The 20,881-nt window shown below is 45.2% G+C and overlaps 2 protein-coding genes across 3 annotated transcripts in view; one reads left to right on the forward strand and one right to left on the reverse strand.

Annotated features, from left to right (window-relative positions):
* Positions 1-646: 646 nt before the first annotated feature.
* On the reverse strand, positions 647-6,348 carry EFCAB9 (EF-hand calcium binding domain 9). The gene is made up of 4 exons (XM_026010318.2): positions 6,200-6,348; positions 3,198-3,346; positions 1,701-1,877; positions 647-796 (listed from the first exon to the last, which is right to left on the reverse strand). Exons 1-4 carry the CDS (start codon positions 6,333-6,335, stop codon positions 647-649), a joined length of 612 nt encoding a protein of 203 aa, XP_025866103.1. The 5' UTR covers positions 6,336-6,348.
* Positions 6,349-19,205: 12,857 nt separating this feature from the next.
* Positions 19,206-20,881, forward strand: part of STK10 (serine/threonine kinase 10) — a 113,621-nt gene continuing 111,945 nt past the window's right edge. Inside the window, exons 1-2 of one of the 2 annotated variants that reach the window (XM_072756592.1) lie at positions 19,208-19,249; positions 19,432-19,657. In XM_072756592.1, coding sequence (XP_072612693.1) covers positions 19,502-19,657 — 156 coding nt within the window. In that variant the 5' untranslated portion in view covers positions 19,208-19,249; positions 19,432-19,501. Of the gene's footprint in view, positions 19,658-20,881 lie in introns of both variants that reach the window. The other variant, XM_026007115.2, reaches the window with a different exon arrangement.

Here is a 20,881-nt window from a genome sequence, read left to right on the forward strand (position 1 = left end):
CTGTTTCCCTGACAGGTAGAGGCACATCGCTATTTACCAATTTACAGTGTCTCACATACAAGTGGTTTTAGCTTAATTGAGAGAATGAATAGAAAGGATTCTGAGCATATTGAACCGCTGCTGACAAACAGTAGGAAACCATCACTGTCTTTCAGCTGTTTAGCTCCAGACAGTCTAATTATTTGGATATACCTTATGAATAGTGTTGATCTGAAAACCAGCAGCAGAATTAAGACATGTCGGGGGAGGGGGGCATGTCCACAGAGAAAGTGGTTTCTTCACATTACATTATTATGAAGTCAATTAGTTATTCAAGGGGCACCTGGTGGCTCAGTGGTTGAGTGTCTACCTTTGGCTTAGGTGGTGATCCCAGAGTCCTGGGATCGAGTACCGAATCTGGCTCCCCCCAGGGAACCTGCTTCTCCCTCTGCCTATGTCTCTGCCTCTCTCTGTGTCTCTCATGAATAAATAAAATCTAAAGAAAAAAAAGTTATTCAAGTTAAGAACCTGCTGATGGAAGAGCACTCATTTGAACCTTTTGTGTATAAAAGCCAATGTAAAAATACCCACTTAGATTTTCTAAATTTATTTTTAGACATGTTAACAGTTGTGATTATTTATATTCTACTTTCAGATATATTTATTCCTAAAAAAGTTTTGAACTCAAAATAAAGCGATGTGGCCTTTTCTTTTTGAGTGGAGCCGTTTTCCCTTGCTCTTTCTCTGCTTTCTGCTTCTCCTGGTATTTGTCCATGGTGAAGATAGTAAACAGCTTAAATTCCTTGTAATTAAGACGCTTTTGTTGGGGAAAAGAAAGAAAAATTATTTCAGGAAGGATTTGATACTTTGTTTCAGATGACAGCAGGATTGTAATCATTTCTCATTGAAAAACTTGGAAATTTGAAGAGCCTGGGTAATTAGGACATAATTATAGACTGATGGTAGTCTAGGAGCTGGAAACAGAGGGTCTATTGTACATTCTAAAGAAACCATGGGTCACTTTTATTTGTACTGTGTCCAGGCCAGATGCTTCACGCTGGCACCTGAGAGGTTCTACAGTGTATGATCCATCTGTTTCAACCTTAGCTCCCACTTGCTTCCCCAACATAGACGTCTTCTTTTGTCTTTTTAATTAAAAGATATTTTTTATTTTATTTTATTTTATTAATTTAATTTAATTTAATTTTGTTAAGTAAAGGCTCTATGCCCAATGTGAGGCTTGAATTCACAACCCTGAGATTGAGTCATGTGCTCCACCAACTGAGCCAGCCAGGGCCCCAGAGACTTCCTCTTTACATAGATAGGCAGAATCCAAGGTCTACACCATAGTTATTTTCTCTTAGCGTTCTTTTAGGCTCATGTGTTCCCATCATAGACTTTCTCTCTTTCTACTTATATCTATAAACCCTTCCTCCAATGTCAACGCCTGCCATATTAATATATTTCCTTCTCCAAACTTCTAAACAAAATTTTTCTTCTCTAAGCTCTGTAATTCTGCATCCATTTTATATGACACTTAGTCCTCTCTCTTCATGGGCCTATAAATCTCTTTGAGTGTTTTCTGATCCCAGTGCCAGGACACACTCAAGCCAGTTTTAATCCACCCTTCTCCCCACCCAGGTCTATTGTGGAGAGTAGGACATTATCTCTGCCTTTGGACAGAAAGGCTGCCAGGTCACACTTAAGGAATCTGCACTTACACGGTCACCTGTGATGTCAAAGTCATGATAGAGCTCTCTGAGTTCCTGTTTTTTAATATTGAAGAGAAAGTTGTACATGTGGAAGTTGTCTGCACCAATTCTCAGCTCCCCATCCAGGTCAAGCAGCTCAAAAACAGGCCGGGAATGACGGAAGATAAATTGCTCTTCCAAGTGGTTCTATTGAGAGAAATACATAATACAAGGAACAGTGTTGTTGGTGCTGCTTTCTAAACTTGGGCTGCATCGAGACTATATCATCACTAATCCATTTCCTAGAGAGCTAAAAGCAAAAGGCAAAATCCTAGAAGCACAGGGTTGAAAGCTTTCTATGGTCAATGTATCATGTCCTGCTTAAGCACCTGCATTCAAGGGGAACTTAGGCCACCTGTTGTGATCTTCTAGACAGAACCCTTGTCACTAAAATGCATTTCCTTATACTCAGTGAAAATGTACTTGTGAGGGGTGTCTGGGTGGCTTAGTTGGTTAAGTGTCTGCCTTCAACTCCGGTGATAATCCTGGGGTCCTGGAATCAAGCCCAGGTCAAGCTCCCTGCTGAGGCAGGCAGTCTGATTCTCTCTCCCCCTGCCCCTGCCTTAAATAAATAAAATCTTTAAAAAAAATCTACTCCTAGGGGCGCCTGGGTGGCTCGTCAGTTAAACATCTGCCTTCGGCGCTCAGGTCATGATCCGGGGATCCTAGGATTGAGCCCCGATGTCAGGCTCCCTGTTCCATGGGGAACCTGCTTCTCCCTCTAATCTCTGACCCTCCCCCACCACTTCTCTCTTCTCTCTCTCTCTCTCTCTTTCAAATAAATTAATAAAATCTTTTTAAAAAAATATACTTGTGAAACATCATGGCAAGGTGATAAGATAATGAAGACAAGTTTCCTTTCCAAGTGGTAAGGAGATGAATACATACACACTGCAAGTGTATATAAGGTAAGGTAGGAACCCAAAGACAAACATTTTTCATCTCCATCATCCATCCCCTTCAGAAAATTCTCTGAGAAAAGCAATCCTTGAGAGAGTGAGGCACTTGGGATTCCTGGTGACTCTTTGAGAAGGACGAGGAAGGGGGCGCCTGGGTGTCTCAGGTTGAGCGTATGCCTTTGGCTCAGGTCATGATCCCGGGGTCCTGGGATTGAGTCCTGCATGGGGCTCCCTGCAGGGAGCCTGCTTCTATCATGAATAAATAAAATCTTAAAAAAAAAAAAAAAAAGGACAAGGACAAGGAAGGGCTGAAAATGGGTAGGGGCAGCAGGGAGAGTGAGGCTGTGTAGCCTGCAAATTTCTAGGTTAGAGATGGACCGTTTAGGAACCAACAGTAGTTCCTTCTCCGCTGTTTCCTTCCTGTTTTGAGTGAAAGGAAGGCAACTCTTGTGCAGTCTTAATTCAGTACCACCTTTAGCAAGGTGGTACCACCTTGGTACCACCTTTAGCTTGGCTGTTGGCAGCCAAGCTCTGCCTTCTTTGCCGCAGATCCTGACTTGTTATTCACCTGTTGTGCCAGCAGGATGCAGACCAACATGTAGAACTGGTCAAAACCAATCTCGCCCATAGCATTCCAGTCCAGCATGTTAAACACAATCATGATCTGTGTCCGTTTCCAGCTAGTCACATGACGAAGGAAGTGATAGAACAGCACGTCTGTTAAAGTAGGGAGGTGAAGAAGTGGATCGTTTAGAGACCATTCCAGATGCCAAACAAGCGGGAGCCCCATAAATGGCAGCAATGCTGGAAGCTGGCTGACCTGGGAATAGTAATGATCACACTGTCTCTTGCTTTGTCACTACACCTTCCACCATTCCTTGGACCTTAATCGCCCTGGGCTGTGTGACATGCCCTGTGCCCAGATCCATGGAGAATGAGACAGTGGATTGGGCTCAGATCTTCATCCCAACTCATGTGCTTAACTGAGCCAACAGATACGTGTCTGTAACCAAACAAGGTCTGGAGTACTCCTTATACATGAGAGACCTTCGTTCTCACTGGGGACCTAGGACACTTTTCTTGGAGAAGCTGAATTTCACCTGGGTCTTTCACTTGAAATCATGAAAACGAGAAATTTAAAAATAATTTCTATAAAAGTATTGGTATTCCTAATGCTTATGTAAAGCAAATGCATTTGGTTATGGGGCAAATGAGAATCTGGGAACACCTTAGGTGCCAGGTACTTTAAATGTCATGTTTCATTGAACCCTGACACCCCTACAGGGGAAGTGGTATCACACCCTTTTATAATAAGCCTAGATAGTAACTGGTCTATTTCAGTGTTTCTCTAATTGTAATGGGCCTACCATCCACTTGAGAATCTTATAAAAATACAGATTCTGATTCATGAAATCTGGTATTGGACTGAGTCTGTATTTCCAACAAGCCCTTGGTGACATCACTGCCGATGGCCGGTGGACCACACTTAGAGTGGCAGAGCTGGGATTCAAATGTCCGTCTGAGGGACGCCTGCGTGGCTTAGCCGTTGGGTGCCTGCCTTTGGTTCAGGCTGTGATTCCTGGGGTTCTTGGATCAAGTCCCACATCAGGCTCCTTGCATGGAGCCTGCTTCTCCCTCTGCCTCTGTCTCTGCCTCTCTCTGTGTCTCTCATGAAAAAATAAATACAATTTTAAAAAAACAAACAAACAAATGTCCATCTGACTCTACAACCTTGCTCTTTCCACAGTGAAGCTGTGTCTTTTGCAGGTTAATACATATATATTCAATCATATACAGAGAAAAAAATACATAATTTAAAAACCAGGGAGGGTTTTTGCCAGAAATTCCACTCACTGATCATCTGTTTCGAGGAGGACAAGATGGAAGAAACCAACACAGTGACACATTTATATAAGAGTACGTGGCTTATAGATTGTATATGCAAATCACCCATGGTAACTTCAGGGATATTGAAATGTAACTTTGTGTACATGTGATATCCCTTTGCCCATTGATTACAGAAACTATCGCCTATGTAAAATACAGCTCCAAAAAATATATACAACATCTATGTAGTTTGGCGCCCCGACTGAGGGTAGCTAAGAGCATAGTGAACCGGTCATCACAATGTCATGATTTGAGGGGCATCTGATGGTCTCTGATGTTCCTTCCCTATGGCCACCAGGTATGAGCACATTATATATATCCACAATGACCTTTGGGCAGTTGCTCCTTCAGAAAAGTTTCAGTGTGGGACTTAGTAGCTACATAGCAAATACTGTTTCTAAAGCAGCTGCCTCTGACTCACTCAAGCCTCTAAAGCCCAAGTCAACTGCCTTCTCAGAAGGCTGTGCCTTCACTGTCTCACCACACTAACCAGTCCCTTGGTGACCAGAGGACAGGAGCATGACTTTGCCTCTTGGGCTTTGCATCATCAGGGAGTGATTTTGTTACTAAGGAGACCAGACTTCTCAGCAAACGTTCCGGTGAGACTATGAGTGTAGGCTTTGGAGTCAAGAAGGTCTGGGTTGCAGTCCCAGCTTCTCTGTTTACAGCGGGTGCCTTACAGTTGCCTTATCTAGGTCCCAGCAGTTGCAAAGATTTGGTGACATTACTGTGTGTAAATCTATATGTAAAGAGAAAAATAGGCATGAAGTTATGAGAAAATGAAGGTGTCTTTTTATCATTTGTAAAGACTGCATAGGCTCTTAAAAATCTTTATGGAGAGGGTACTTGGATGGTACAGTCAGTGGAGCTCAGCAGGGAGTCTAGATTCTCTCTCCCTCTCCCTCTGTCTCTCCCTCACTGATTCTCTCTCCCTCAAATAAATCTTTAAAAAAAATCTTTATGGAAGAAATACTTTATTCAAAAATGACATTTATTTTCTTCAGATCACAATGAATGGGTAGGATACTATCCTGTATCCGTAAGGATATTATCGAGTCCTTCAAAACAAAACAAACAAGCCTAAAGTATTTTAATCAGTCTTCTGTTAGTTTCTGCATTCGAAGACAGAGTGGAGATCATCAACACTTTCTGGTCACTCTCAAGTACCACAAATTAGAAGGGATCCTGATTGATTCAAAACTCCCGCTTGACAGACGAGAAATCTTGTTAAGGGGGTCTTAAGGGTTAATGTGCGAATGGGGCTCAGCCCCCAGGAATAACTATACTAACAACAAACGCTAAGTTCTTACCATGTGCCAGGCACTGTGCTAACCATTTTCCACACATTATTTTATTTCATTATCTATTTTTTCCCAACCAGGACTTGGGCTTTATGCTTAGAAGCCTCATATGTGGCTGAGGACAATGACACCTAAAGAGGATGATGACACGTTCTCCAAATCACTAAGAGCCAAGGCTTCGTGCCAGAGCCTGCAACCTTCCCCTCCTCCCTCAACTGCTCCTGGTCTCAGGTCTCTGTTGGCCATTCTCCCCACCCCACACCTCATTTAGAAGATAAAATACATATTTGTCACCAAGGGAGTTTCTGGTTCTGCGAGTTTTCCTGCGAGTTAGTGAAAAGCCAGGTGACCACTCAGAGGAAGCCCTGCTGAAAGCACCGACCATTCAAGGTGTTGTTGCGGTGCACATCGAGAAGGTGAAAATACTCCAGCAAGGCCTTCACATTCCTCACAGACAGCAGGCAGTACAGCTTGTCCAGATAGAGGTACCACAGGAACGATCCTTGCTTCAGTTTCATCTTGGCGCTTGCTGGGCTGAAGGCTCTAGCCACCCAGAACAGAACAGAATTCTGCCTTGGAACCAGAATGTTAGACAAAGGGAGCCCGCCCTCGGCAGTAACATCATAGGAAGTGGCCTACGGGGACACCGGGGTGGCACAGTGGTTTAGTCTACCTTTGGCCCAGGGTGTGATCCGGAGTTCTGGGATCGAGTCCCACCTTGGGCTCCCTGCAGGGAACCTGCTTTTCCCTTTGCCTGTGTCTCTGCCTCTCTCTTGTCTCTCATAAATAAATAAATAAATAAATAAATAAATAAATAAATAAATAAATCTTAAAAAAAAAAAGGAAGTAGCCTATGGTAAGAAACTGAAATTGGGGATCCCTGGGTGGCGCAGCGGTTTAGTGCCTGCCTTTGGCCCAGGGTGCGATCCTGGAGACCCGGGATCAAATCCCACGTCGGGCTCCCAGTGCATGGAGCCTGCTTCTCTCTCTGCCTGTGTCTTTGCCTCTTCCTCTCTCTCTCTCTCTCTCTCTCTCTGTGACTATCATAAATAAATAAAAATTAAAAAAAAAAAAAGAAACTGAAATTGTTCCCTCTCAGTCCTCTGGCCTTGCTGTCAGTATTATCTTTTTTTTTTTTTTTTTTTTTTAAGATTTTATTTATTGGGATGCCTGGGTGGCTCAGTGGTTGAGCGTCTGCCTTCAGCTCAGGGTGTGATCCTGGGGTCCCAGGATCAAGTCCCACATCAGGCTTCCTGTGAGGAGCCTGCATTCTCCCTCTGCCTGTGTCTCTGCCTCTCTCTGTGTGTCTATCATGAATAAATAAATAAAATCTTAAAAAAAATTTATTGAAAGAGAGCACACACATGCAGGTGGGGGGCAGAGGAAGAGGGAGAGAGAGAATCTCAAGCAGGTACCCCGCTGAGCTGCACTGCCTATGGCATCCAGGTGCATCAGTATTTATTGTCTTCAATCTCTGTTCACTCGATTATTCTCCTGCCACTAAAATATAACCAGCTCTAAACTGAAATCACACTGTTTTGAAATGAATGAGAATACTCTCTCCTTAGACATGGAAACCTGTGCTCTGCCAAAGTGCTTCTCAGAGGAGTATTTATAACCTAAATCCACTTATTAGGAAAGGAGAAAAATTGAAAAATATATGAAAAAGTAATAAACTAGCCTAGGATAAATACAGTAAAACAAAACCAAAAAGAAGGAATTTTTTTAAAGACCAAAGCTCAAATCAGTGAACTAGAAAATAAAGCAATAAACTTGATTATTATAATTAGGACCTGTTTTTTCCTTCTTTTACTTTTAATTTTAAGACTTTATTTATTTATTTATTTATTTAAAAAATATTTTATATATTTATTTGGCAGAGAGAGAGGGCATGAGTAGGGAGAGAGGCAGATAGAGAGGGAGAAGCAGACTCCCCACTGAGCAGGGAGCCCAACATAGGGCTCTATCCCAGGAACCTGGGAACATGACCCAAACCAAGCGCAGACACTTAACAAATTGAGCCCCTAAGATTTTATTTTTAAGTAATCTCCACACCCAAAGTGGGGCTTGAACTCACAACTTTGAGATCAAGAGTCACCTGCTCTGACTGAACCAGCTGGGTGCCTCTGGTCCTGTTTTTTCTTTATGTGATATATAATGGAAAAATTTCAAACATATCCCGAAGTAAAGAGATTAGTATAATAAACCTGCATATAGTCATCATCTAGCCTCAACAATGATCAACTCAGGGCCAATCTCATTTCATCTATATTCTCTCACCCACCACCACCACCACCAAGCAAATCCCAGACAGAACTTCTCATCTGTAAATATGTGAATATGTATTTCAAAAAGAGAATGACTCTTTTCTTTTTAACATAACCACCTACCACTACTATACCTAGAACTAAACATCATGCCTTAATTTCATCAAATATTCACTCAGCATTCAGATTTCCCTAATTGTTTCTTTAAAAAAATTTTTTTGAGGTGCAGCCTGGGTGGCTCAGTGGTTTAGCACCACCTTCGGCCCGGGGCCTGATCCTGGAGACCCAGGATCAAGTCCCACATTGGGCTCCCTGCATGGAGCCTGCTTCTCCCTCTGCCTGTGTCTCTGCCTCTCTCTGTGTGTGTGTGTGTCTCTCATGAATAAATAAATAAAATATTTTAAAAATTTTTTAAAAATATTTATTATTTTTTAAAGATTTTATTTATTTATTTATTCATGAGAGACACAGAGAGACAGAGGCAGAGACACAGGCAGAGGGAGAAGCAGGCTCCATGCAGGGAGCCCAATGTGGGACTCCATCCCAGGACCCTGGGATCATAACCTGAGCTGAAGGCAGACAGCTCAACCACTGAACCACCCAGGTACGCTTGTTTCCTTAAATTTTTAATAGATTATTTAAGTCAGGAAACCAAATAGATCTAAGTGTTACATTTAGACTGTTTCTTAATATCTTCAGTTTCCTCCTTTCTATCTTTATTTTTCTTGCAATTTATTTGTTGAATAATCCAAGTTGTCATGTAGAGGAAAACATTCTGGTTTTTACAGATTTTATCTCCAATGTGTTAACATGTCCCTCTGTCTCCTGTATTTTCTATAAACTCATAGTTAGATCTAGCATGAAAGCTGGTTTTAGGAAAAGACCAATAAAAAAAAGAAAAAACTTTTGGCAAGTGTGATAAGGAGAAAGATTTTTTTTTAAAGATTTTAAAAATTTATTTATTAATGAGACAGAGAGAGAGAGAGCGGCAGAGACACAGGCAGAGGGAGAAGCAGGCTCCACGCAGGGAGCCCGACTTGGGACTTGATCCCGGGACCCAATCCGGGGACCCCAGGATCAGGCCCTGGGCTGAAAGCGGCGCTAAACCGCTGAGCTACCCAGGCTGCCCAAGAGGAGAAAGATTTTTAAAATTGAAAATGAGGAAGGAAACATTTATTGATATGGAAGAAATTAAAATACATATAAGAGTACTATACACAACTCTTGGTATGGCTGGCTGGCTCAGCCAGCAGAGCACAAGACTCTTGATCTCGGGGTTGTAGGTTTGGTGCCATGTTGGGGGTAGATACTACTTTAAAAAATCTTGGGGGATCCCTGGGTGGCGCAGCGGTTTGGCGCCTGCCTTTGGCCCAGGGCGCGATCCTGGAGACCCGGAATCGAATCCCACGTCGGGCTCCTGGTGCATGGAGCCTGCTTCTCCCTCTGCCTGTGTCTCTGCCTCTCTCTCTCTCCCTCTCTCTGTGACTATCATAAATAAATAAAAACTTAAAAAAAAAAAATCTTGGGACGCCTGGGTGGCTCAGCGGTTGAGTGCCTGCCTTTGGCTCAGGGTGTGATCCTGGAGTCCCTGGATTGAGTCCCACATCGGGCCCCCTGCATGGAGCCTGCTTCTCCCTCTGCCTGTGTCTCTGCCTCTCTCTCTCTCTGTGTTTCTCATGGATAAATAAATAAAATATTAAAAATAAAATATAAAATCTTAATAAAAGGCTAAATTAGCTGTCCAATAAATATACTGTGAGCCACAGATATAAATCACATATGTAATTTGAAATATTCTAGTAGCCACAATAAAAAAGGGGGCTCCACAGCATGGGGTCTACAAAAAAAAGTGAAATTCTTATTTTTTAGGATTTTATTTGTTTGTTTAGAGAGCATACACAAGAAGAAGGGCAGGAGAGGCAGAGAGTCCCAGACTCCGTGCCCAGCACAGGACCCATCAAGTGGCTTGATCTCAAAATCTCATGACCCCAAGATCATGACCCCAGCTAAAATCAAGAATGGATGCTTAACAGACTGAGCCACTCAGGTGCCTGGAAGTGAAATTAATTTTTATTTTAAAGGTTTTATTTATTTACTCATGATAGACACAGAGAGAGAGGCAGAGAATAGGCAGAGGGAGAAGCAGACTCCCTGCAGGAAGCCCGATGCTGAACTCGATCCCAGGACCCTGGGATCACGACCAAAGGTGGATACTCAACCACTGAACCACCCAGGTGCCCATGAAATTAATTTTGATAACATTTAACCCTCTGTTTGAAATGTTATCATTTCAATTTATAATCAATATACTTTTTTTTATTTTAAAAAAGATTTGTGAGAGACACAGGGAGAGAGAGAGAGGCAGAGACACAGGCAGAGGGAGAAGCAGGCTCCATGCAGGGAGCCTGATGTGTGACTCCATCCCAGGTTTCCAGGATCAGGCCCTGGGCTGAAGGTGGCACTAAACCGCTGAGCAACCTGGGCTGCCCTGTAATCCATATACTTAAAAAAATTTTTTTAAATATTTTATTTATTTATTCATGAGAGACACAGAGAAAGAGAGAGGCAGAGACACAGGCAGAGGGAGAAGCAGGCTCTGGGCAAGGAGCCCAATGCAGGACTCAATCCTGGACTCTGGGATCACAACCTGGGCCGAAGGCAGATGCTCAACTACTGAGCCACCCAGGAATCCCTCAATATACTTTTAAAATTAGCTATTTTACAATTCTTTTTTTTTTGGCTTTATTGAGATATAACTGACATACAACATTATGTAAATATTAAGTGTACAACATGCAGCTGGCTGGGTCAGTTGGCAAAATGTAGGATTCCTGATTTTGAGGTTGTGAGTTCCAGTCCTGTGTTGGATATAGTTTATTTAAAAAAAAAAAAGGGTAATAAAGCATGCTTTATTATTCTTTCAGAGAATCGTAATGAGAGGAAACTCTCCAACTCATTTTATGTGTCTAACATAATCTTGATATCAACACATGGCAGGATCAGTTTAAGAAAGGAAAGTTACAAATCTCACTTGTGAACATAAATGCAATAATTCTAAATAAAACATTAGCAAACTAAATCCATACACACGAAAACTGAGAAAAATAACACCCATAAGAGAATTCTTCAGGCACAGAAAAATAATCCCATACGGAAATAAAGAATTCAGGAAGGAAAGAAGAGCACCAGGAATGGAAAATGTGTGAGTAAACCTCAATGAGTATTCACTGTACACAACACTAAAAATAATGTCATGTGAAGAATCTACCCGCAGGTGCCCTCAGAACTTACCAGGAGCTGCCACTGCTGCTGAGGGGAGGGAGAAGAAACCCTGTTCTATTTATTTAACTGCATCTTCCCAGCGTAGCAGTTAGAGGGAATACTGCGAGCTACTGTACAACTCCTGGCATGTCAGAACTCTGACACTCCAATGTCACTCCAATGCCGTGGCAATTGGTAACACTCAAGATGATGTGCTCTGTCAGCCTAAGTCCCCGAGTGACTACACAAGAAGATAAGGGTCTTTCCCGTCATCCTGGGATAAGAGCCAGAGATCTCTACTCTCGGGGCCCTGGGAGGGAGGGGTTCTGCTCCCCTTTCCCAACAGCACAAAGCTTTTGTTTTGAAGGCAGTTGCTTTTTGCTATTTCTAGGGAAGTAGTTGAGGCCTTAGGCCCATCTCTTGGAGGCCATCAACCACCTCCTTGACCCCTGCATCACCAGAAGTGGCACTCTTAAGTCTGCAGCCCTGCCCCCAATTTTTCTCACAAGCACCCACTGGAGACCTGTGGGGAGGAGCTTCTGAGTGCACGTGACTGGAACCCCGGCTATTCCACACTGACATGGTGGCCCACATTTTGCCTTTAACACTTGGCCAAAACTTTAGTTGCTTTTCTCTCCACCACTTATATTGACATGGGAGAGCTTGGTTCTTGTCTCATGGAGTCCAAGAATGAATCTGGTGGACAACAGAGCGTGAGCAAAACAATAGAAGTTTATTAAATCGAGATACAGAGAAAACTCTCAGAAGTGAGATGGGTGGGACAGGGCTGCGGGTCAGGGCTGTGGGTGTGGGTGTGGGTGGGTGTGTTACAGCCTGTCTTTTATAGGAAACTAACCAGGGAACTTGGTAAATTTCTTGTCATACCAGGGTAGATATTCAGAACAAACAAGTGGAGTTGTAAGTATCATACTAACAAACAAGATGTTTTTGTACGTATCAGGAGCCCAAACAAGGTCCCTTCTCTCAGGTTAATATCTCCTCCATAATATTTCTCTATCTCTGGGATTTCTGTGAGCCTAGTCAGGGAGCCCATGGCCTTGAGATTCTTGTGCCATCTTGGTTTGAGCAGGAACTATTGATAACACCTTAATGACATATTTCTTTGTGGCCTGGCGAGTTTCTGTGATTACTTAGTAGCGGTTAAAGGGGGATACTCCCTAACATTTTGGAGCTAGGGAGCCAGGTTTATTTTTCCTGTTTTTACTGTCTTATCTGTTTTCTTGGGATGGGTAAGAACCTTACTCTGGGGCTTTTCCCTTATCTTTCCCTGCCTAGCCCCATCTGCCCCTAACTCGTTCCGACATCAATACGGTGGCCATCATTTTCAGCCACATTCTGCCAAAGTGAACCTGGTGATGTGCCCCATCTCTCCTTGCAGGAGCTTGTTCTTTTTAATTTTTTTTTTTTAATTTGAGGAGAGAGAGAGCATGCAAACATGAGTGAGGGAAGGGGCAGAGGGAGAGAGAGGGTCAGAAGGAGAGAGAGAAGCAGACTCCCCACTGAGCAGGGAAGCCCAATATGTGGCTGGATCCCAGGACCCCAGGATCATGACCTGAGCTGAAGGCAGACGCCTAACTGAGCCACCCAGAGGCCCTGAGCTTGTTCTTTTTTAAAATTCAGATTAGTTGGTTGCCTTGTGACCTCAGTTCTCTGAGGTGCTCAAGAAAAGTTATAATTTTGTAGATCATCCATTTTTTTCTAAGATAGATGCAATATTCTTTGTAGCTTTTTATACTGTAAGAAATCAATCTTTTTTTGCAAACTACGAAGACGTTGAGGGTTTTGTTTTTATCTTAACATAACTTAACCTAGCCAAACTGATACTGTGGTTTTTATATGCATTTCCCTGATGATGATGTTGAGCATCTTTATATGTGCATATTTACCATCTGTTAATATTCTCTATTCTGTTTCAAACATTGACACAGATGTCGATATGAAGACAGACATTTCCTGTCTTAGATCTAGAAAGCACTTCCCCAAGAAGCCATAGTCTCATTTCATGGAAAATTATATTTGGAGACCACATCTGGGCTCACAGGTTTAGCTTTTTAACCTGTGAGCCTATTGGCTTTCTCTTGTATTTTGTGTCTTCCTTCCCTAAGCTCTGTAGTTTAGGATTTGGGTAAATGTCTTGAGGGCAGAAGCTAGTGCGTATGTACTCACAAGAATGGCTAGAATTAATGATGATAATGTGATTGGAGCAATATCACTTGTGGGAATGTAAAGTGATACAATCACTGTGTAAAATACTTGGGTAGTTTCTTATAAACTTAACCATATACTTAGAATATGATCCAGTAATTGCACTTAGGGGCACCCAAGCAAAATGAAAATCTATGTCTATGCAAAGACTTGTACACAAATGTTCACGGCAGCTTTATTCCTAATAACTGAAGACTGCAAACAACTCAAATGCTCACCAACAGCTGAATGGATATACAAGTTATGGTATATCCATACAGTGAACACTACTCAGTAATCAAAAGAATGGACCACAAATATATGCAACAACGTGATGAATCTCAACAAACATTACGCTGAATGAAAAGAAGCCAGACTTAAAAGAGCATCTACTGTATGATTCCACTTACATGGTAAATTAAGAAAGACAATTCCAATATACGGTGGCAGAAAACAGATGAGTGGCTGCTTGGGGCGAGGAGTGCCAATGGGGTTTGGCTTGTAAAGAAGCATAAGGAAGTTTCTCAGATGATGGAAAAGTTCTATTCCTTGACTATGGTGATGGTTATATGGGTATATACATTTGCCTAAACTCATTGAACTGTATGCTTACACTGGGTGCATTTTTATTAAATGTAAATTAAACTTCATTAAAGTGGATTTTTAGGACAGCCCTGGTGGCCAGTGGTTTAGTGATGCCTGCAGCCTGGGGTATGATCCTGGAGACCCGGGATCGAGTCCCAATGTCGGGCTCCCTGCATGGAGCCTGCTTCTCCCCTGCCTGTGTCTCTGCCTCTCTCTCTCTCTGTGTGTGTCTCTCATGAATAAATAAATAGAATCTTTAAAAAAAAATAAAGTGGATTTTTAAAACTTAAAAAATAAGGGAGCACCTGGGTGGCTCAGTTCATTCAGCATCTGCCCTGGGATTGAGATCCACATCTGGGTTCTTACTCAATGGGGCATCTGCTTCTTCCTTTCCTTATGCCTCTATCTCTGCTCAGGCTCCTCTCAAATAAATAAATAAATGAATAAATAAAATCTTAAAAAAAAAACCTTACAAAAATAGACAAAAATAGTTCAATTGCTCAACAGAAGACACTGTTTGCAAAGTTAACAGATGGCTGATAAGTCAGAAAGATATTTGCAATGTCTAAACCCAATAAGAAACTGCAATCAAAGGATGCCTGGGTGGGTAAGTGGTTAGCACCTGCCTTTGGCCCAGGGCATGATCCTGGAGTCCCGGGATTGAGTCCCACAACGGGCTCCCTGCATGGAGCCTGCTTTTCCCTCTCCCTGTGTCTCTGCCTCTCTGTGTGTGTCTCTCATGAATAAATAAATAAAATTAAAAACAAAAAGAGAAACTGCAATCAAAAAGTGAGACAGGAGGGGCACATGGTTGGGTCAGTTGGTGGAGCATGCAACTCTTGATCTTGGGGTTGTGAGTTTGTCCCCCACATTGAGTGTAGAGATTACTTAAAAATAAAATCTTAAAACCCCTCAGGGAGCCTGGGTGACTCAGATGGTGAAGCATCTGCTTTCCTCGCAAGTCATGATCTCTGGGTCCTGGGATGGAGCCCCACATCAGGCTCCCTGCTTCTCCCTCTCCCTCCTAACCCCCCTTCATGCTCTCTTGCTCTCTGTCTCACAAAGGAGTAAATAAAATCTTTTTTTTTTAAGTTCAAAAATAATAGTAGTAAAACAAATCACTTAAGTAGTAATTAGAAAAGTTTATGGTACACACACCAAGAAGACAGTTTGCAGACCTGGAATACTCAAACCAAAACCTGGAATGAGGCGCACAGGTATATTGTTATGAATCAGTTTATATAGTGAGAAAGCAGTGACTATTTCTCACAGCGATGGGGTATTAGAATTTTCTTAAATGATAAGGAATTTGTCAGTGGTTACCTTATATCAACCTTGGGAAACAGTTCAAGTTTTGTTTGTGATTTCCAGAGGCATATGCAAGAAATGACCCAGGTCAAGTTAGTCTTGCAAAATAAGCTAAATTAAGTTTTGTTAGTATGACTAAAATGGTTTTGTCTGCTCCGGAATTTTCAAGCTTGGTCTGCATTTGTTTTTTACTTTAATAGTATCTTGATTTTAAAACCAGATACAGAGGGCAGCCCAGGTGGCTCAGCAGTTTAGCACCACCTTCAGCCCAGGGCATGATCCTGGAGACCTGGAATTGGAATCGAGTCCTGCATCTGGCTCCCTGCATGGAGCCTGCTTCTCCCTCTGCCTGTGTCTCTGTCTCTGTCTCTGTCTCTCTCTGTCTCTCATGAATAAATAAATAAAATCTTAAAAAATAAAATAAAATAAAACCAGATAAAGATAGTACAAGCAAAGTATAGACCCATTTGCCTTGTGAATAGATATGAAAATCCTAAATATAAGATTTGCCAGGCAAAATATTTATAGGAATGCAAGAATATATATATATATATATATATATATATATATATATATATATATATAAAGATTTTTATTTATTTATTCATGAGAGACACACACAGAGAAAGAGAGAGAGAGAGAGAGAGAGAGGGGCAGAGACACAGGCAGAGGGAGAAGCAGGCCCATGCAGGGAGCCCGACGTTGGACTCGATCCCGGGTCTCCAGGACCAGGCCCTGGGCTGAAGGCGGCGCTAAATTGCTGAGCCACCCAGGCTGCCCCAAGAATATTTTAATCAATGAAATTCACCATGTTGATAGGCTAAAGGAGAAAAATAATATGATTAATTATATGATCAACATATGAGAAATGCGTAAAAATATTTTATAAAGTTCTACTTTATAGTAGATGATATAAAAATGATATAATAGGGGTGCCTGGTGACTCTGTCACTTGCAGCTGCCTTGGCCTCGGGTCATGATTCCTTTGTCCCAGGATCCAGCCATGCATCAGGCTCAGCGGGGAGCCTGATTCTCCCTCTCCCTGCTGCTCCCCCTGTTCATGCTCTTTCTGTCAAATAAATAAGTGAAAACCTGTAAAATATCATTTTGCGGTTTAAAAATCTTTACAGTACAGGGACGTCTGTGTGGCTTGGTAGTTGAGCACCTGCCTTTGGCCCACATCGGGCTCCCTGCATGGAGCCTGCTTCTCCCTCTGCCTGTGTCTCTGCCTCTGTCTCTCTGTGTCTGTCATGGATAAATAAATAAAATCTTAAAAAAAAAAATCCTTACTGTACAGTATATCCTACTTTTCATGGTCTCTGAATTTTTTTTCTTTGACCAGACTTGTGTACTAGTTATTTCTGAGATGTTGCTTTAGTTTTATTGAACCTTTGATTTCTTACTTTATTGAAATATAGTTGACATATCATAAAATTTGCCTATGTCAAGTGTACAAATCAGTGATTTTAAGAAAATTTACTGAGTTGTGACGTCATAATAATGCAATTTTAGAACATTTTCAATGGATGGGGATCCCTGGGTGGCGCAGTGGTTTGGTGCCTGCCTTTGGCCCAGGGCGTGATCCTGGAGACCCAGGATCGAGTCCCACGTCAGGCTCCTGGTGCATGGAGCCTGCTTCTCCCTCTGCCTGTGTCTCTGCCTCTCTCTCTCTCTCTCTGTGTGTGACTATCATAAATAAATAAAAAAAAAAAACATTTTCAATGGGATATCTGGGTGGCATAGTTGATTAAGCTTCTGACTCTTAGTTTTGTCTCAGGTCATGATCTCAGCGTCATGAGATTGAGCCTCATGTGGGGCTCTGGGCTGAGTGCAGAGTTGGCTTTTGGGTTTCTTTTTCCCTTTGCCCTGCCCCTGGTGTGCTCAGGCACTCTTTCTCTCTCTTCAAATAAATAACTTTAACATTTTATTTTTTTAAAAAATATTTTATCCATTTATTCATAAGAGTACACACAGAGAGAGGCAGAGACACAGGCAGAGGGAGAAGCAAGCTCTATTACAGGGAGCCCGATGCAAGACTCAGTCCTGGGACCCCAGGATCACGCCCTGGGCCAAAGGCAGGCTCCAAACCACTGAACCATCCAGGGATCCCTTGTTGGAGGAGGTTTAAACATGGGGTTACTCAGTGAGAGTTTTTCTTCTTTTAGGGATAAAGATCCTCTACAATTGTAAGGTGTGGGGGACCTTTAAAATCTTTTGGCAACCTTTACTCGGGGCACCCTGTATGCTGACCACCACCAGCATTCCAGGCTTCTGTAGTTAGCTTTCCAAACTTAGAACTACATTTCTTATTTGCACACTGCTCACGAAAGGGTGAAAACATCTCAACATGGACATTCTCTGTAAGGGTAGGGATTCCTGGGTAGGAAGGAAAGTAGGGTGATACTTGCTGGGATTCCGTTTGATTATGAGGTAGAGTTACCATGATAACCTTTGCAGGCTGCCCATCCCTCAGCATGCTCTATTTGCAAATGTAACCTAAAAAATAAAATAGCCAGTTATTTTACCACCAGCAAAATGGGTTTATATGAGAATAAAAGAAAATTGCAATTCATGACACGCAAGCTAACGCAAAACCACAGGCAAGTCCAACAAAACAAAGGAGAGGAACTTTATTTTATGGAGGAGGAGGAAGTTGGGAAGAATTGTTTTGAAGGAAATCATACTAGAGAAAAGCAAGAGTTCAGGGTGATGATGGTTTTCCATCAGCTGAGTTACCAGAGTAGAGGATTTCTCCCCTGGGGTTGCAATGTGCATCTTTCCCCGATGGGGAAAAGTTACATCCCTGTAACCGATGATTTTCCTGTTGAGGATTCTTAGGTCTGCAATTGACAACTTCCCTGTAATTGACATCAAGTGCTGTCGGCTCCCCTTTCTAGCCTCTGAACTCCACTTTAGTGAGGTTTCTTTTTTTTATCAGTGTTCACACAACCACGTTGTGGATTTAGATAAAGTATAGTTGTCCTATAGAGAGTGAATAGCAGGCGGTACAGTGGCAGTGGAGCAAGGATGATCCTTTCTATCTGTAACGAGCTCAGTTTTTAAAATTGAGGAATTTTTGGCTAAAAGTTTTTACTTACTATGCAAGTCTATCTTAAGGTCCATCGTGAAGCATGTGATAAGGAAGTCCCAAGGAGTTCTTTCTCCCAGGGCTCTCTTGCTGGCGGGTCTGTGGATCCCGGTGGGGGAGAGCCCCTGGGAAGCAGGAAAGGAGCCGGGAAGCCCCGCGCACCGGGGACCAAGGGCGGCCGCAAGGGGCGCCGCATTTCGTGCGCTAGGAGGCAGCACCTCGCCGGGAAAGCCGCCCCCGACCCTCCAGCGGGATGTGCATCTGGGGCCTCCCCCGCCGGGGGTCGCCACCGGTGAAGTGGGCGCCCGCCAAGCAGGCTTGCGGGGTAGCTGCGGGGCGGATTCACTGATGGGTGCCCTCCACCTTCTTAGCCCTTGGGCGACAATCAGTGGGCGTTCGCGAAAGTCCCTTGGCTTCCCTCTCGCTTCCCCACGGTTCTTCCGAGGCCCACGCGGCGCGGCTGGCCTCGCGGAGCCGGGCCGTGCGGCCGAGGGATGCCCGGAGCGGTCCTGAAGCCCAGCGGGGCCGCGGGCGCGCGGGGACTACAGTTTCCAGAGTGCCCTGCGGCGACGGGCGGGGCCGGGGAGCGCCCGCAGCCAATTAAGGGGTCTCCGGGCGCCGCCGGGGAGCGGCAGGTGGAGCCGGGCGGCGGGCGGGGGGGCGCGCGGGCCAGGTCCCGGGAGCGCGTCCTGGGGCTCGCGGCCGGGCGGGGCGGGAGGCGGCCCCGGGGACCCGACCGGCCGGGGGCGGGGACCGCGGCCGCCTGCGCGGTTCCGGGTGCTCCCGCCGCGCGCAGCCCGGGGCGCACTTGGCCGGAGTCGGGCTGCGGGGAAGGGCGGGTCCGGGGAGAACCCGGAGCCCGCGGCGTCCCTCAGCCCCACCTCCCCGCGGCGGCCGGAGCCTCAGCCCGAGCCCGAGCCCGAGCCCGAGCCCCCGAGCCCCCGAGCCCCCCGGCCCGCGCGCCCCAGCCATGGCTTTCGCCAATTTCCGCCGCATCCTGCGTCTGTCCACCTTCGAGAAGAGAAAGTCCCGCGAATATGAGCACGTCCGCCGGGACGTGGACCCCAACGAGGTGTGGGAGATCGTGGGCGAGCTGGGCGACGGCGCCTTCGGGAAGGTTTACAAGGTGAGGGCGCTGGGGGCGGGCGGCCCGGGCGCGAGCGGCGGCTCCGGAAGGAAGGGGCGCGGGCCGGGATCGCCGGCCGGGCTCGGGGGGGCGCGGGGGCGCGGGGCGCGGGGCGCGGGGCGCCGTCCCGGGGCCCGTGGGGCTGGGCGCCCCCTCTGGGCGCAGCCGCCGCCCCCAGCTCCCTTCCGAGCACTTCCTGTGCGTCCGGCACCGCGCTCGGCGCCGCAGGGGGAGACAAAGGGGCGCTTCCAGGACCTCGGCATCGGCGACCACGCATCCGCCCTAAAACTGGTTCTGGGCGTAAGACAGGCCACACTGATGCTGCCAGACTGCCGAGGCGTGGAGACCGAGAAGCCCGGCCGCGTCCGGAAGGCTTGGGGACACACCTGAAGATGAGCCGCAGCCAAGAAAAGGGGTGGCCCCCGGGGGAGGGGTTGGGCTTGGAAAGGTGGGCTCGGGCTGCGCAGAAGGAAGGGGAGGTCGGGCCCTGTGAGTCCTGCGCTGCGGGGATGGGATTTGCGTGTGTGAGTCACAGCTGGGGAGTCTTCCAGGCTTCCGTCACCTTTCCCCTGGAGGCATAAGGGGGGCAGAGAGCTTTTGTGGAGGGATGGGTGGGGCAGGGCTGATTAATTCTAGACACGTTTGCAGCAGGTCATTGTCTGGTTCCTGCTCCTGTGAACCGATGCTGAGTTGTGTGGGGGACCCAAACACCTAGAGCTTGACGCCACCCTTTTCCTCACCTCCTTTCCTCCAGGGAACCTTTCCTGAGAAAATCCCCCATGTTAAGTTGCTGTGTATCCATCCCCAGGAGAGATCTTTCTTCCTGAGTTACCGGCATGGCATCCCCCTGAGGCCTCGGGTAGCTTGCACACCACGCAGACCCCAGGCTTGCCTTTCAGGAGGCTGGACCACAGACAGGGCGTCTCTGGGCCCACCTGGTCAGGACTTCCTCTCAGCCTTGCTAGTGGTCTAGAGCCTGGTTTCGGAGGTGCAGTCCCTGGAGGAGCAGCATTCCCCTCACCCGGGAGCTCGTTAGAAAAGCAAAATGTTAAAAAAAAAAATGCAGAATGTCAGGTCCCGCCCCAGCCCTGTTAAGTTGGAGTCTGCATTTTAACAAGATGCTCAGGTGATTGCCAAGCACATTAGGTTTGAGAAGTTCTGCTCCTAGAGGCAGTTTGAGGTGGACCAGGCCCATCTGGGTGCCTGTTGGTTACCTTCCCACCT

The sequence above is a fragment of the Vulpes vulpes genome, chromosome 4, assembly GCF_048418805.1.
Source record: "Vulpes vulpes isolate BD-2025 chromosome 4, VulVul3, whole genome shotgun sequence".
NCBI classification, from domain to species: Eukaryota; Metazoa; Chordata; class Mammalia; order Carnivora; family Canidae; genus Vulpes; species Vulpes vulpes.